This window comes from Coturnix japonica, chromosome 2 (genome assembly GCF_054131305.1).
Source record: "Coturnix japonica strain WE chromosome 2, WE-NBRP24, whole genome shotgun sequence".
Taxonomy (NCBI): Eukaryota; Metazoa; Chordata; class Aves; order Galliformes; family Phasianidae; genus Coturnix; species Coturnix japonica.
In genome coordinates, this window is record NC_140664.1 from 98,783,344 (window position 1) to 98,796,772 (window position 13,429).

Here is a 13,429-nt window from a genome sequence, read left to right on the forward strand (position 1 = left end):
TTGTTTGCTACTTTGTGTTGGTTTTTTTTTTTTTTCTGATGGTTGATGCTGCTAAATGGTCATGGAAAAAAATCTTCCTGGAAGCATCCAGCTCAGTGTCTTTTTGCTTTGTATTGCCTGCTCCATCCAGATTTGACTTCTCTGTGACTGCCAGTGGTACTGGCATACATCACTGTGTGTTACAGTAAGTTTACTTGGCCAGTACTGCATCACCTTTGAATGCTTTTGTCAGCCATATGAATGCTGGAATTCTCACTACAACTGTATTTTCTATTAACTTCCAGTCTTCTACTTAAAACCTTTATTAATGGCTGGAGTAACGGAGTCTTGTTGAGCTCTCTGCTGGCAATGCTTTAAAGTGTATTTTAATGGTCATTTTGACTGACGTTACTGAACAACTCTTGATTTATAACTGTAAACAAAGTCAAATGAACATATTTGCGGAAGAGATGGGAGCTGGTGAGACTGGTCTCTAGTTGTGTTATGAGAGAAATGCTAGATAAAACAGGATATCATTGTGAGCTCCTAGAGTAAAGTGCATGAGTGTTGACGACTGGAAGCATCCTGGTAGCTGAGGAGCACTGTTGGACCTGTTGAACTGCACTGTCCTTCATACCAGGTGTCCAGACCTGTTCCTAGAACAGGATCAGAAATGGATGAGCAACAGGAAGAAGAATGACAAATCCTCATTTTCTTTCCAAGACTGATTCTAATACCAAGAGGAGTGGTTTGGGAGAAGGTGGCCTACTATGATGCCTCCTCTGCACAAAGGGGAAAAAGCCATGCTCTAGAGTAAAAAGATAGTAGAATTGTTTGACTTGGAAGGAACCTTTAAAGGTCGACTAGTCTGTCACTCCAACATATGTGTGTAATTCAGCCTTATGCTTAAAGAATAACCACTGACCTATGCGTTGTATGAAAACAAAACTACCAACTTCTTAAACCTTTCCATCATTATTTATATTTAATGTCATTATACCGTGTTGTTCTTTTTTTTCTTGGTCTGTGCTTCTGTGGCAGCTTTGCGTCCTCTCGGTTACTCTGAATGGCCTTCCAAGGAACCTCGATGTAAAAATGTGGGTTTAGGAATGAGTCAGCTTTGCTTCACTCAAATACCTGTCTGTTTTCTTTCATAGTTCAATAGTCTCTCTCTACCTCATTCATCACTTGGAAATTCTTGTTCAGCTAAAATTACATCTTTGATCATCTGACATTTTGAAAATCCCTGCTTTATTTTTGTCTGTTGATAGTATTATCTCATCCTTTCTCATCAGCAGATTTCAAAGCCCTCTTTCAAAAACGGAGCGGCGTTATCCACGGTAGTTTGGTACCTGGAGGGAGCAGAGTTTGTTCCAGGTGACAGAGAAGAGGAAACCATCCAGCTTTGGTGAGCCCCAGTCCCAGGCTGTGGGTTCCTGAGCCCGTCGCTAATAGTGAGCACCTGATTCAGGAAGTCTAATCAGAGCACAGCTTCCATCCTGCTGGCTCATCCTCCATATACCTTTCAGGTAGCTGTGAGTATTACTAGGGAGGCTGGGAGGGGCTCAGTGGGAAGAAAACTGAGGTTAGTGTTCACCAGGAAGAAGCTTGGCCTGAGCCAAGCACTGCCCTGAGCACACACATGCACAGGATGTGGGGCAGAAAGCCTCATGATGACTAGGAGCACCTCTGAATTTTGTGCAGAAAAAGGACATGCTGTCTCCATTTAGAGAGGCGCTGGGCAGCTGCTGGGTGCGGCCTATTATTTCACACATGAATTGGCTCATGTCCTCCCCAAGGGCAGGGCAAGGCATGCGGGCTGCTGCCATCTTGGTGCTGTTCCTCAGCGCCCTCTGAGCTCCAGACCTTTCTTATCTTGCTGTCACCAGGAGCCTCTTATGGGTTGTTTTTTGCTTGTTCACCTTCACTTTTGCCAGTCCAGCACAGGCAGCCTTTGCCCTTGTCTGTAAAGCAAGGTCTCAGGTCTACCTAAAGGACCTGCCTGATTGTACTGACAGAAGGGTCACAGAGTGGAGCTAAGGAAAACAAGCTACTGTGTCGCACTGTATTGCTTAATTAGTCTAGGCTCTTGATGGATGGTTAGCTCAGCAGATCACGGTATGTATGCCACTAGTGTCACATCTGTGAGGTTGATATGTCATGCCAGCTTGCAAGTGATGTGTCATTGAGTTCAGTGACATCTGTGAGACTTTCCTGCCTCTGATAGTTGCAATTTGTCTTGGTCTTCCTTTTGAAAACAGGTAATAGATGGACTAGCCCATTCCTTGGGGTAGTGGGTTATATTATATATATATATTCAGTGACTTGTAATGAATAGTAAGAATTTAAACTCTTTTTGTAGCTAGGAAGACATTTTCTTAGCACGGTAATGCCTTCCAGAGCTATTCTCATTGTCTGCATTATTGCAGTTCCTTACCTAAAGTTGTCAGCATCAGCAAAGTGCTGTTGCTAGCATTCCCCACAGTGAATTGTGAAGGGTATCTGTGTGTGCTTGAGCATTTTTGAGTCTGTTTGTTGTATCATGAGGGACGTTATGTGGAGGTGAGCTTCTACTTATGTTTCTAATAAAGGGTGATCATGACAACAGCACTACTACATTTTAACACTTCTTCTCATGGTTGCCCTTAGGTGTTTTTAAGTTTTGTCTACTATTTGTAGCCACATTTGAATGCTGGGTGGTTGTTTCGCTACCAACAGCCTAAGAAAGATGAAAGTCTGATGAATGGTTGTCGTGTAGCAAAAACGAGCCACCAGGAATATTTTCCAGTGCAGGTTTTTCAACTCATACTTTGGCTGCTACTACATCGCTGATTTTTGCTTTTACATTTTTATTTTTTAATGTCAGAATCTGAATGTTGCTTTGAGACTTTCCTTCCTCTTTCAGACCCGATTAATAACATGTAGATCTGCAAGCAGCTAATGTGGCATCTCTCTTTGCCTTCTGCTCCGTAATCAAATGCTACCATTCTTTGTGTGGTTTCTAAATTATGGCAGGCCTTCCCTACACAATCTCTGTCTTTGCTTTCTTTTTGCTTTGCCAGATGTTTATACTATTAATGAAAACGGGTATTTTTGGAACAAAGAACATTATTCATTTTAAAAGATACCTGTTAAAAGATGCTTCAAACTCATACTGGAAAAAAAAAAATCATCTTTTTCAAGATTTATTTAAAAACAACAGCAAAAACAAAAAACCCACCACATTTTCAATGTTAAGTAAAAAAAAAAGAAAGAATTGCCATCCTGAATTATGGTGATTAAGTCATTAAAGAATGCCTATATATACCTATGCGTAGACAATCTGGATACTTGAAAGAAAACAAAGCTAGATTTATAGCACAACGTAATGCACTGGCATCTTTGTGCACGTTGAGTATGTTTTGTGTCCTTTTTTACATAATGGCAGAAGGTGACGCCTTTCCTGAGATGAAACTTTTAACAGCAGCTGATATTGTTAATAGATTGCTAAATGTCCGAGCAAACAAAGCCTACGCAGATCAGCTGAGGAATAAAAAATATGGTAATAACCACCTTCTCCTCGAATAAACAAAGATACTTTTCAAATGCACTTTGAGATAGCAAGTTGTTTCTGCTCTGCAGCCATTGAGTCCAATCGTTTCTTGATGCTGGTGGAAAACAAGCAACAGAGTGTAGTACTTGCGGTGAGTCAAGGCTGCTGTTACATCTGAGCAGTGACTTCTAAATGCGACACATAAACCATTACGTGTCCGCCTGCCAGATCTCACATCTAGGACAGCTTCTGTCATAGTATTCAGAAAATCTGAAATCAAAGATGAAGTTATCATCAAAGACTGGCCGACTTAAATGCTTGTGCATCTGCTGAGCCTCTTGAAGTCCCTGCTTTTGTCAGTTTATTTTGGTCAGTTGGTGCGGCACGTGTTACAGAGCTTCTTGGTCCCCCGTGGACTGTGTGTGGAACGATCCAGTAGACTCGGTGGGGTAAGTGATGTGAAGTCCACACCACTTACAAATATCTCCAGGTAACTGCCAGTTCTTAAAGAGCATCTTCAGGTACTTCTTAAATTTTTCCCCCATGAAGAAATAGATGACTGGATTGAGGCAACAGTGAAAAAGGCCAAGGGTTTCAGTTATTTGAAACGCGTAGTCCAGGTTCTTACTTACTTGACAGCTTCCAATGACTCCAGTGGCTTCCAGCAGTTGTAATAAAATGACGATATTGTAAGGGGTCCAGAAGAAGAAAAACACAACCATGACAGCAAAGATCATCTTCACAGCCTTATTCTTTTTCTCATTTCTACAGTGAAGTAAAGTTTTAATAATCATGGAGTAACAAAATGCCATAACTATAGAAGGGAGTAGGAGCCCAAAAATGTTGATTTCCAAAGTGTAAAAGAGTTTCCATGTCATGTAGTTGCTTGGATATCTCAGCTTGCAAGTAGTATAATTTTGCTCAACAGAAGATTCTCTAAATACAAGTTCTGGAACTGAGGCTAAAAGAGCTACCAGCCATACAATAAGACTGGCAATCAGGCCATGGAAGGCAGTTCTTGCTTTCATGGAAAACACTGCACGAACAATTGCCAGGTATCTGTCTATGCTCATAAGCATAATAAAAAATATCCCGCTGTAGAACCCAACCAGATAGATCCACGAAATAATTTTACACCAGGGAGTTCCAAAAACCCATTGGTCTATCACAAAATAAGACCAGAACGGCAGGGATAAAACAAAGAGCAAATCTGAGATGGCGAGGTTTAACAGGTACACGTCAGTCATGCTCTTCAGTCTCTTGTATTTAAAGAGGACCACAATGACCAGAGTGTTTCCTATTAGCCCAACCAGGAATACCAGGGTATACAGAACAGGGAGGAAAGAGGCTGAAAACCTCTTGACGGTTTCCTTACTGCAAGGTTGTGGAGCATCATTATAATTATCATAAAAGTCATAAAAGGTTGAAGTGTCAGTTTCAAGGGACTCCGTACTTGAAGGACTCATGGTTTTTTCCCCAGTTCCTGAGAATGAAAGAATATAAAAAGGTCAGTCAATCTCTGCACGTGGCTGCTATGAATCGTGTAGAGAAGTCCGCAACGCTCAATGGCTAGCTTGCAGTTCTAATGCATTTCTCATTACAGATTCTCAGTATTTAAGTATCATGGGATTCTTATGCAATGCTTGCAAAAGTACTGTCCTTAGCATGCGTGCCCTTCCAAAACTGCAGGTCAGATGTGTCAAGAACACTGAATGCCATTGAAGCTGCAAAGAAGAAAGCAAACAGGAATGAAAGATACAGACCAGAGGTATCAAATCAGAGAGAGAGAAATTCTGTGTGGAGTAAAGAGCGAAGCCACTGTTCATAGCAGTTTGAGATTTTACCCATCTTTCCAGTCAGACAGACATCACTGAAAGCAGACAGAAATAAAATACATCTGACCCTGCTAATGAAATGATGCTTACTGAAGGGTGACATCAGTTCTCAGTAAGTGCTCTCTGTAGTAGCAAAGTTGAATAACAGGAATTTGTCATTTTCACATGTAAATCCTTTTCTAATAGACAGAGTTTTAAGTGACGTTACTTTGAGGTTGACTAGATCACATAGTGGGCACAGTGCAAATATGTTGTGGACGTGTGTCATCACATCGCAGCAAGCTTCATTCCTTAGCCTCACACACCAGAATTTTTGCAAGCCGGAATTACGTCTTTCCCCTTTGTTTTATGAATGGGAATCAGAGAAAAAGTATCATCTGTTTGACTTCACACTGTATACTGTTGCTGATAAGCAGCAAACACTGACTGTCATTATCCTGACCCCTTCCATGCATAGTTGCTGTTGTGACATCATTCCAGTCTAGAGCTCCATTCTGTTATACACAAAGAATATAATCTGAATTACAAATCATGGCTACAAAACTGTTTGGCAGCGCTAGTCTAGAGATGCAGTAACAGCAGCTAAACATACTTGAATCTAACATACCTTCAGAATAGCTAATCTACTTCAGTATTTTAAACCTAAAACATATGCTCACATAATGCGCATGCACATAACTCCGATTATGCGGGATTGCTGAAAATTACTTTTAAAATTACTAAGCAGCAACACAAGGTAGAAGAAATACAGTCATATACATTATAAGCAGGTACGACAGACAACTGCTTCTGCCACTATGTTTTGTAAATATTACCTTTTCTCCCCTTTTTCTTTTCAAATGATGCAGAGAAGCTCCTCAGTTCTGGTGGAACAGAATTGCTTGTTTCTGGCCAGGTATCTCTGCCAGTGAAGTGCTGCCTATGCTGTGATACCCAGCAGCTGCAAAAAGCAGATGTCAATAGGTAGCTGCATCTGTCGGCGGAAACTCTGTATTTCCTTGCAGATAGTATCACGAGTGCTTCTCTCCTCGATGCTCACAAGAGATGGTCCTTTGAATGCAGAACAGAAATAAAATGCATCTTGTAGCGCATAAGGCAGTACAAAGTTTCCAGTGAGAATTAACTGAAGCCACGTCATCTTTCTCAATAATTATTAAAAGCTGGTGACAGTGAGGAGCTCTTGTTCAGCAGAACTTTTGTTCTTTCTTATGGGTTGTAAAATGTACCTGAAACTTCGAAAAAGTAGCGAAAGGATCATTTGTACTGAGCAAAGAGGAGGAAGGCACTCAGTGGTTGTGTGGGAGGTGTTTCTAGTCCCGCTCTGTAGGATACCCGGTTTTCTAAGTCATACCATGTATCTGTAGAAGAAAAAAGCTCTCTAGACTTAGTGTAAGGAAATCTCTCCATTCATTGTTCTTTGCTTTTCCTAATGCCTGCTGGTCTTGTTATGGAGAGAAACAAAGGCACGCCAATTCACGCCTTATTGCTTGATGTCTCCCACAGCAGGTTTTATATATAGTGAAGCTACCGCTGATCTTACACCAATGCTGATAGTGGTCAAAATACCAAACGAGAAGTAGGGTGTGTGTGGTGTAAGGGCAGGTGGAGCTGAGGTTTCCTATGGTCCTTATCATGGCAGGAAGCCCAGCTATTTCTACTAATTTCTCTATAAATCCCCCAGCTCTATTTTGGGGAGGCCTGGGAAGGAGAAGAATGCACAGGGCACGTGCTGGCTAAAATAGGATGGTTCTGAATCCCTCTGGCAGAGCAGCTGTGCCAGCAGCCTGCAAATGCCGCTCTCCAATGTGTTCTATGAAAGGCCAGCCAAGCAAAAGTAAAAGCAATTTCTCAACAGGGAAGGCTGCTTGCTTGATGGCAAGAGAAGCTGGAGAGTCGCAGTGAGAAGCAGAAACAAGACAGCTGCAGAAGTTGTCTAGGAACGGAGAAAGACTCATAGATCCTAGGAGAGCTGATGTCTTCTATGACAAACTGTATTGTTCTGGATGCAGCTTTATGTTGGGTTATTGCATTTTTTGCCACCCTATCTGCCTATGACACTGTTACTCTGTCCAGTAACTTATATTTGGGCGAACTGTTTCTTCTATACAAGAGCTGCTTTACTTTTCTCCAGAATAAAACACTCATAGAGAAAGTAGCTAGCTGCTCAGTCATCTTTCATAAGCTGTGACTGTGGAGTTTTACATTTATCACTGAGAGATCACTGGTGCAGGGCACTGCTCTGCAGGTCATACATGTCTTCTCTTCAGTGTGCTAACAGTCCTTTGAAGATGTGGCTATCAGATGAGTGGGCAGCACTGTGGCACCGGTTTCATCAGCTCTATTCTCAGAAGGTAAAGGCTGTTCCTCTTGCTGCCTGAAAGGGCCCCTTCTTACATGTGTTGTTTCCCATGGTAACGGTGACATAAAGCCTCAGTTTTTCAGTGACATTAGCATCTGTTTTTAAGGAAAAAAATAATAATAAAAAAGGCAAACATCTCCTTACTCTGTATGCATTAGCCTTCGTTAGTTTTGGCTGCAGTGCTTTTGCCTCAATAAACCACTGAGCACCTGCATATCTACCAGGGGAACTCTGAGGTCCCGACTAATGTGTCAGGGTGCCCTTTTTCTTCTCTTCCTCAAAGAACCTGGCAGACACTAACCTGGCAGGGAATGTAAGGAGACCACAAGTTCAAGGAGAAAAGGAAGAAGGGATCTCCATGAGGCTTAGATGTTGCTGCTGTAAAACTAACAGGTTGTCAGGGGGAAGGAAAGAAAGAAAGAAGAGGTCTTACCTCTTTGCTAGATGGTGTGAGGTCTATGGTGCCAGCCAAACAAATCACAGCAGCACAGAGAAGGGCTCCAAACCTTGATCGGTCTGACTGGGAGGAACCAACCCTTCAACATGAGCGTGCATTAAAGCTGACAGAAGGGAACTTAATAAAAACTAAAAGCAGAAGAACACGAGCCAAGAAAACCTTGCTTCTTGCCAAGGGATTTCAGCTCCACCCCTGTTTATGGAAAGCCTCATCTTTAACCTGCTGTCTTGCAGGCCGCATGCAGGTCTCACCAGAGGAAGCACCGGAGATGTTTATCTGTTCCAAGAGCTAGAACTGTCACTGAGAGGTGCTTACCTATGCCAGTGATTCAGCATTGGCCACAGACAGGCAATTCAGAAGTCTGCACTAGAGAAACTCTTGTACAGAAGAGCCTTAGGAGTGAGGCAGGTGACAGTGACTAGAGATAAACTGAAGTTAAGCCACTCTTTTGATCCAGACTAACAGAGCAGCTGCCACACAGGCAGCGAGAGACCTTTTTGGCAGCCAAATGACTCCCTCACAAAGCCCATTCTCCCCATCAGGTCATAAGCCACTCTTGCAGTTCAAGTGAATTAGAGTCACAGTTTACTTATCTGTTGTCCCAAGCCTTTCTTGTCAGCAGAGTGCTTGTGTCGCCTGTGCACTGTGCACATATCTGCCTGCTGATTTTCAGCATAGTCCAACCTTAATGCACCAGAAGCAATCTGATAAGCAACTAGAAGCAGAAAGTGAATTCTTTTCATAGTTTTAGAGATAGGTACTGTTTACGCTGTTTCCCAGGTTGTTCATTCATAATTTACCTTGAACACTCTGAACGCAAGAATTCTTTGTAGCTAAGGCAGCTGCTTGTGCTGGCATGCAAAAGATTTAGGTCTTATGGAATCATAGAATGATTTGGGTTGTAAGGGACCTTTAAGATCGCTTGATTCCAACCCCTCTGCTATAGGCAAGGACACCTGCCACTAGGCCAGGTTGCTCAGCAAGGTTAAGTTCCATTTCCCTACATCTTCCTTTCAGTGATCTGGTCCTTTGCATTTTGCTGTTTGTATCCACTGGTATTTTTCTCAGCCAAAATTGTCCTCTTTTCCTGTCCTGTGCAAGCATAGCTGCTATATTCAGAGCTCCTCATTAAATAAAAAAAAAGAACTGAAACTTTAAACCTTAAGCATGACAAAACAGTCATTGTCTATGCTGAATTTTTCTTCACATAAAAATCACTGATGCAAAGCAACATGAGTTGTTTTCTCGTAACACGTGAAATGACACTATAAGGAGCTTTCTTTGTCACTTTTAGCCGTCTAGCAAATGTTCCTAAGCTCTTCCTACAGGAAGATGACAAATTTTCCCCATTTCCAAGTCTGAAGATCAGTTGATACCTGAGATAATTTTTCCGTATGTTTCTCAGCCATCAGCTAACCATCACCATGAGTATCAAGACTAAGAACCAAAACTTTGTTTTGTCAGTTACTACAACAGTCACTTTTCTATGTTTGTAAGATCCAGGCATTGTGATATCATAAGGGGGAAGCTGCTTCAATGGCAAGCTGTACCAACAAATTATGCAATACTCATTTCGCTTTTCATAGAAGTGAAAACCACTCAGGCTGCAGAAAGAAAAGTGGTGGGAGCCAAAAAATGGTCTGGATGGCTGTTATCGGTTTTCACTTGAGTTTATCTTAAGTCTTCGTGATTTAACAAGATATTCTGGTGTGCTTTGTGGTTAATTTAACATCCACAAGCTTCTATTTGCTTGATAACAACATGCACGTTAAAGAGCTGGGAGAAACTGATGTTTCTTCCTGCAGCAAGGTTTCGTAACTGTTTATATTCTTACTTCTCTCAAATATGTTTTTCCTGCTTTGTACTTGTTCATCAGTGACTCTAGTTGCTAGACTGTGGTGTCCTACTAGATCACAAATGATTTTGAAGTAGATAGAGTTTCACAGTGCCACCCTGAGGTGGATGTGAAATGACTGAATTGCCAGTTGAGATGGGCAAAAGAAATGATGAAGCAAGCTCAGGGCAGAGGGTCCTACAGGGCAAGCAACAGTGATTGCAAGGATAACAAGAGATTATGGAGACCCTGGAGAATGCCTTTAGTCTCGTGGCTAACCAGGGATGTTCTGGCAGACTGGAGGCTGGCAAATATGATGACCATGTGTTCATAAAGGGCCAGAAAGATTATCCTGATAACTACAGACCTATCAGTACTCCCTTGGTGCCCAGGAAAGTTATGGAATGGATAATGTTGGGAGCCATCATGGACCAGTTCAAGGTCAACCAAGGGATCAGACCCAGTCAGCATCTGTTCATGAATGGTAGATCCTGTTTGACAAACCTGATTTCATTCTATTACAAGGTGACCTGCTTAGCAGATGAAGGTAAGGCTATTGATGTGGTCTACCTGGACTTCAGTAAGGCATTGGACACTGTCCCCCACAACATCCTCATGGAGAAGCTGGCTGCCCACAGTCTGGATGAGTGTATACTCTGCTGGGTGAAACACTGGCTGGATGGCCAGGCCCAAAGAGTTGTGGTCAATGGAGTTAAATCCAAATGACATTAAGAAGATTATGAGATATCAAGAGAGTCTTGGAGAGACAGTGACAGGGTTGGGAGTGCAGGTAGTGTTCTCCTCTATCCTGATTGGAAAGTGGGACCTGTATCAGTTGAATGGATGGCTGCATGGATAAGTGTCACACTCAGAGTTTTGGGTACACTGATCTTGAAGACACCCTTTGAAAGCGTGGCCAGATTGACACAGGATCACAGCTGACCTGGAAAGGCAAGAATGTTTTGGGAAGTAATCTAGTTGGAATGATCAGTAGAGCTTTAAACTAGATTTGACGGGGTAAGGGGATGTACTTCTGAGCCATAAGGTACAAGGGAGCTGCATGTTGTATGCCACCTACCATGAGACTTGTGTCATGGTGTCACAAGTCACCGAGCCATATGCCATGAGGCACAAGCACTCTCCTATGAGGAAAGACTGAAGGAGTTGGTCTTGTTCAGCCTGGAGAAGACTGGGGAGAACTCATTGCAGTCTTCCAGTGCTTGGAAGGAGCTTATAAACAGGAAAAAGACTGACTTTTTACAGGGTCTAATAGTGATAGAACAAGGGGAAATGGCTTTAAACTGAAAGAGAGAAGGTTTAGGTTGTATGTTAAGAATAATTTCTTTACTCAGAGGGTGGTGAGATCCTGGCACAGCTGCCCAGAGAAGCTGTGGTGCCCCATTCCTGGAGATTCTCAAGTCCAGGTTGGATGGGACCCTGGGCAGCCTGAGCTGGTGGGTGGCAGCCGTACCCATGACAGTGGGCTTTAAGGTTCCCTCCAGTCCAAACCATTTTGCCATTCTAACATTTTGTGATGAGGGCTTCAAGCAATTATTATTTGTAATGAGCTGTACTGACAAAGTCAGTGGCATAGGAAATTGCACATAGAAATAGCAGTTCATCTCTGTCACTTGAGAGAACTGACTCATCAGCAGAGGCATGGAGCCATCTACTGTTCTGTTTCATTGGCTTCACCATTATCCTCTAACCCTCCCTATCATGGCTGTCACAATATCTCCTGTGTAGTGGAAGAGTCTTTGTATGCTCAGAGTCTTTGCTTGCATTCTCTATCCCATTCACTGAATGCTGCCTTTGTTGGCATAACATTAGGGTGCTGCTTCCTGCTGATCAAATGGTCACTGGTGGAAATATAGCAAATACAAACCTCAAACCGTTGTTCATTGGTAAAAAAATAAAGCTTCCGTGGGAAGCTATTTTGCAGCATTTTGCGTATTTGTGTACTGAGTATTAATGCAACAAGCAAAATTATACAGGAGCTCTTGGTGGGTATTTTTTGTGGTGTTCAAAACAACGTGTTAACTGTAAGTCTGCAACACCCAGATCTTGAGGCTTGGGTGTGAAGATGTGCGAGTCCAAGCCTTACAATAATAGCCAAGTAAATTAGCAGCTAATTATTACAGCGGCAGCAGCAGAATTATTACCAGCTTCAGCAGAAGTTGTATGTATGTGACAGGGAACATCTTTTGTGAATTCTAAGTTTTAGCTTCAGAACAGTAAATCCTCAATTGGAACTGGGTAGGTATTTAATACATAAAGTACTTCATACTTCTACATAGTTTCTCTGTGGAATGTAGCCCTTAAAGCTTCAGGGTACCCCAAAACCAGGACTTCAGACTCACTCCCAGCAAATTCTAAATCCAAGAGAGTATGTGAACATCTTCTTCCGATGTTGGTGCTAAAACCTCCAGCTTTCACCCCTAAGCAATTTCCCAGCTCAGTGTGATGTTCTGACTGGTTGCATTCCCAAGGTTTTTGTACAAATTATAAACCCCAAGAGGTCAATGAAAGAAAAATTGAAAGATACTTGAATTAGATTAGGTGGTTAGAAAATACCATTTTCCTGCTGCAAAGGTTTTGATAGAGAAGTATTATCTCTGAGTAAAGGCTGCAGTTTATTGGAAGTCCAGTGGAGGGACGTGAAGAGACATGAGAGGGCTTTCAGTCAGGCTCAAATGGTGGATAGAAGACCTCCAGGACCACAATGTGTAAAGTAAGCAGAACCCTGGGGAAGTGGTATGGTTTATGGAGGCTGAGCTGTTTTAAGGGACATTGCAACAAAACTCTTCCTGCTAATGCAAACCAAGCAAAAATGATGATCTTGGTTTTTATCGTGTTTTCGAAGATTTACCACTTCTGCTCTGAGGAGACGTCTCAATAGTTCTGTGTTACAGAGCCCAGTGTCAGGAAACCCCCCACAAAGCTTTCCATGTCATGCAAATGCTAAAAGACGAGCAAAAAGACATTGTGTGTAAACAGCAATTTCTATATAATGACTTGGAAATATATGGCATAAATATTGAGCAGAGAAAGACCTGGGTGGACAACAGATTGGCTATGATCCAGCAGTGTGCCTTTGAAGCCAAGAAGGCCAAAGGTATCCTGGAGTGCTTTAAAAAGAGCATGGCCAGTAGGTTGATGGAAGTGATCCTTCCCCTCTTCTCTACCCCGGTGAGGCCACATCTGGAGAACCAGATAGTCTTTGAGGTCTTTTCTAACCTTAGTGATTCCATGATGAACATGCAAGGTGATATGCTGTGAGGTGCTGTGAGTGTTGTGGACGTGCCGAGCTCCTGTGAAACCACTGAGGATGGCCAGGAACGTGCTCCCCTTTTCTAAAGAGCTGGTCAGCCTCTGGGACTTGAACCTGTCATTCTGGTTCATAGCTAAATCTACCTTTTACTCTTTGCACTCA

The 13,429-nt window shown here is 42.4% G+C and overlaps 1 protein-coding gene across 1 annotated transcript; it reads right to left on the bottom strand.

The window, feature by feature from the left end:
* Nucleotides 1-3,148: 3,148 nt before the first annotated feature.
* Nucleotides 3,149-6,291, bottom strand: CCR4 (C-C motif chemokine receptor 4). Its single transcript, XM_015854091.3, has 2 exons — nt 6,162-6,291; nt 3,149-4,994 (listed from the first exon to the last, which is right to left on the bottom strand). Exon 2 carries the CDS (start codon nt 4,975-4,977, stop codon nt 3,901-3,903), a length of 1,077 nt encoding a protein of 358 aa, XP_015709577.2. The 5' UTR covers nt 4,978-4,994; nt 6,162-6,291; the 3' UTR covers nt 3,149-3,900.
* Between the last annotated feature and the right edge of the window lie 7,138 nt (nt 6,292-13,429).

What these genes read in the sequence shown, in the direction of transcription:
- CCR4 (XM_015854091.3), bottom strand. Translation starts at nt 4,977, where the DNA reads ATGAGTCCTTCAAGTACGGAGTCCCTTGAAACTGACACTTCAACCTTT.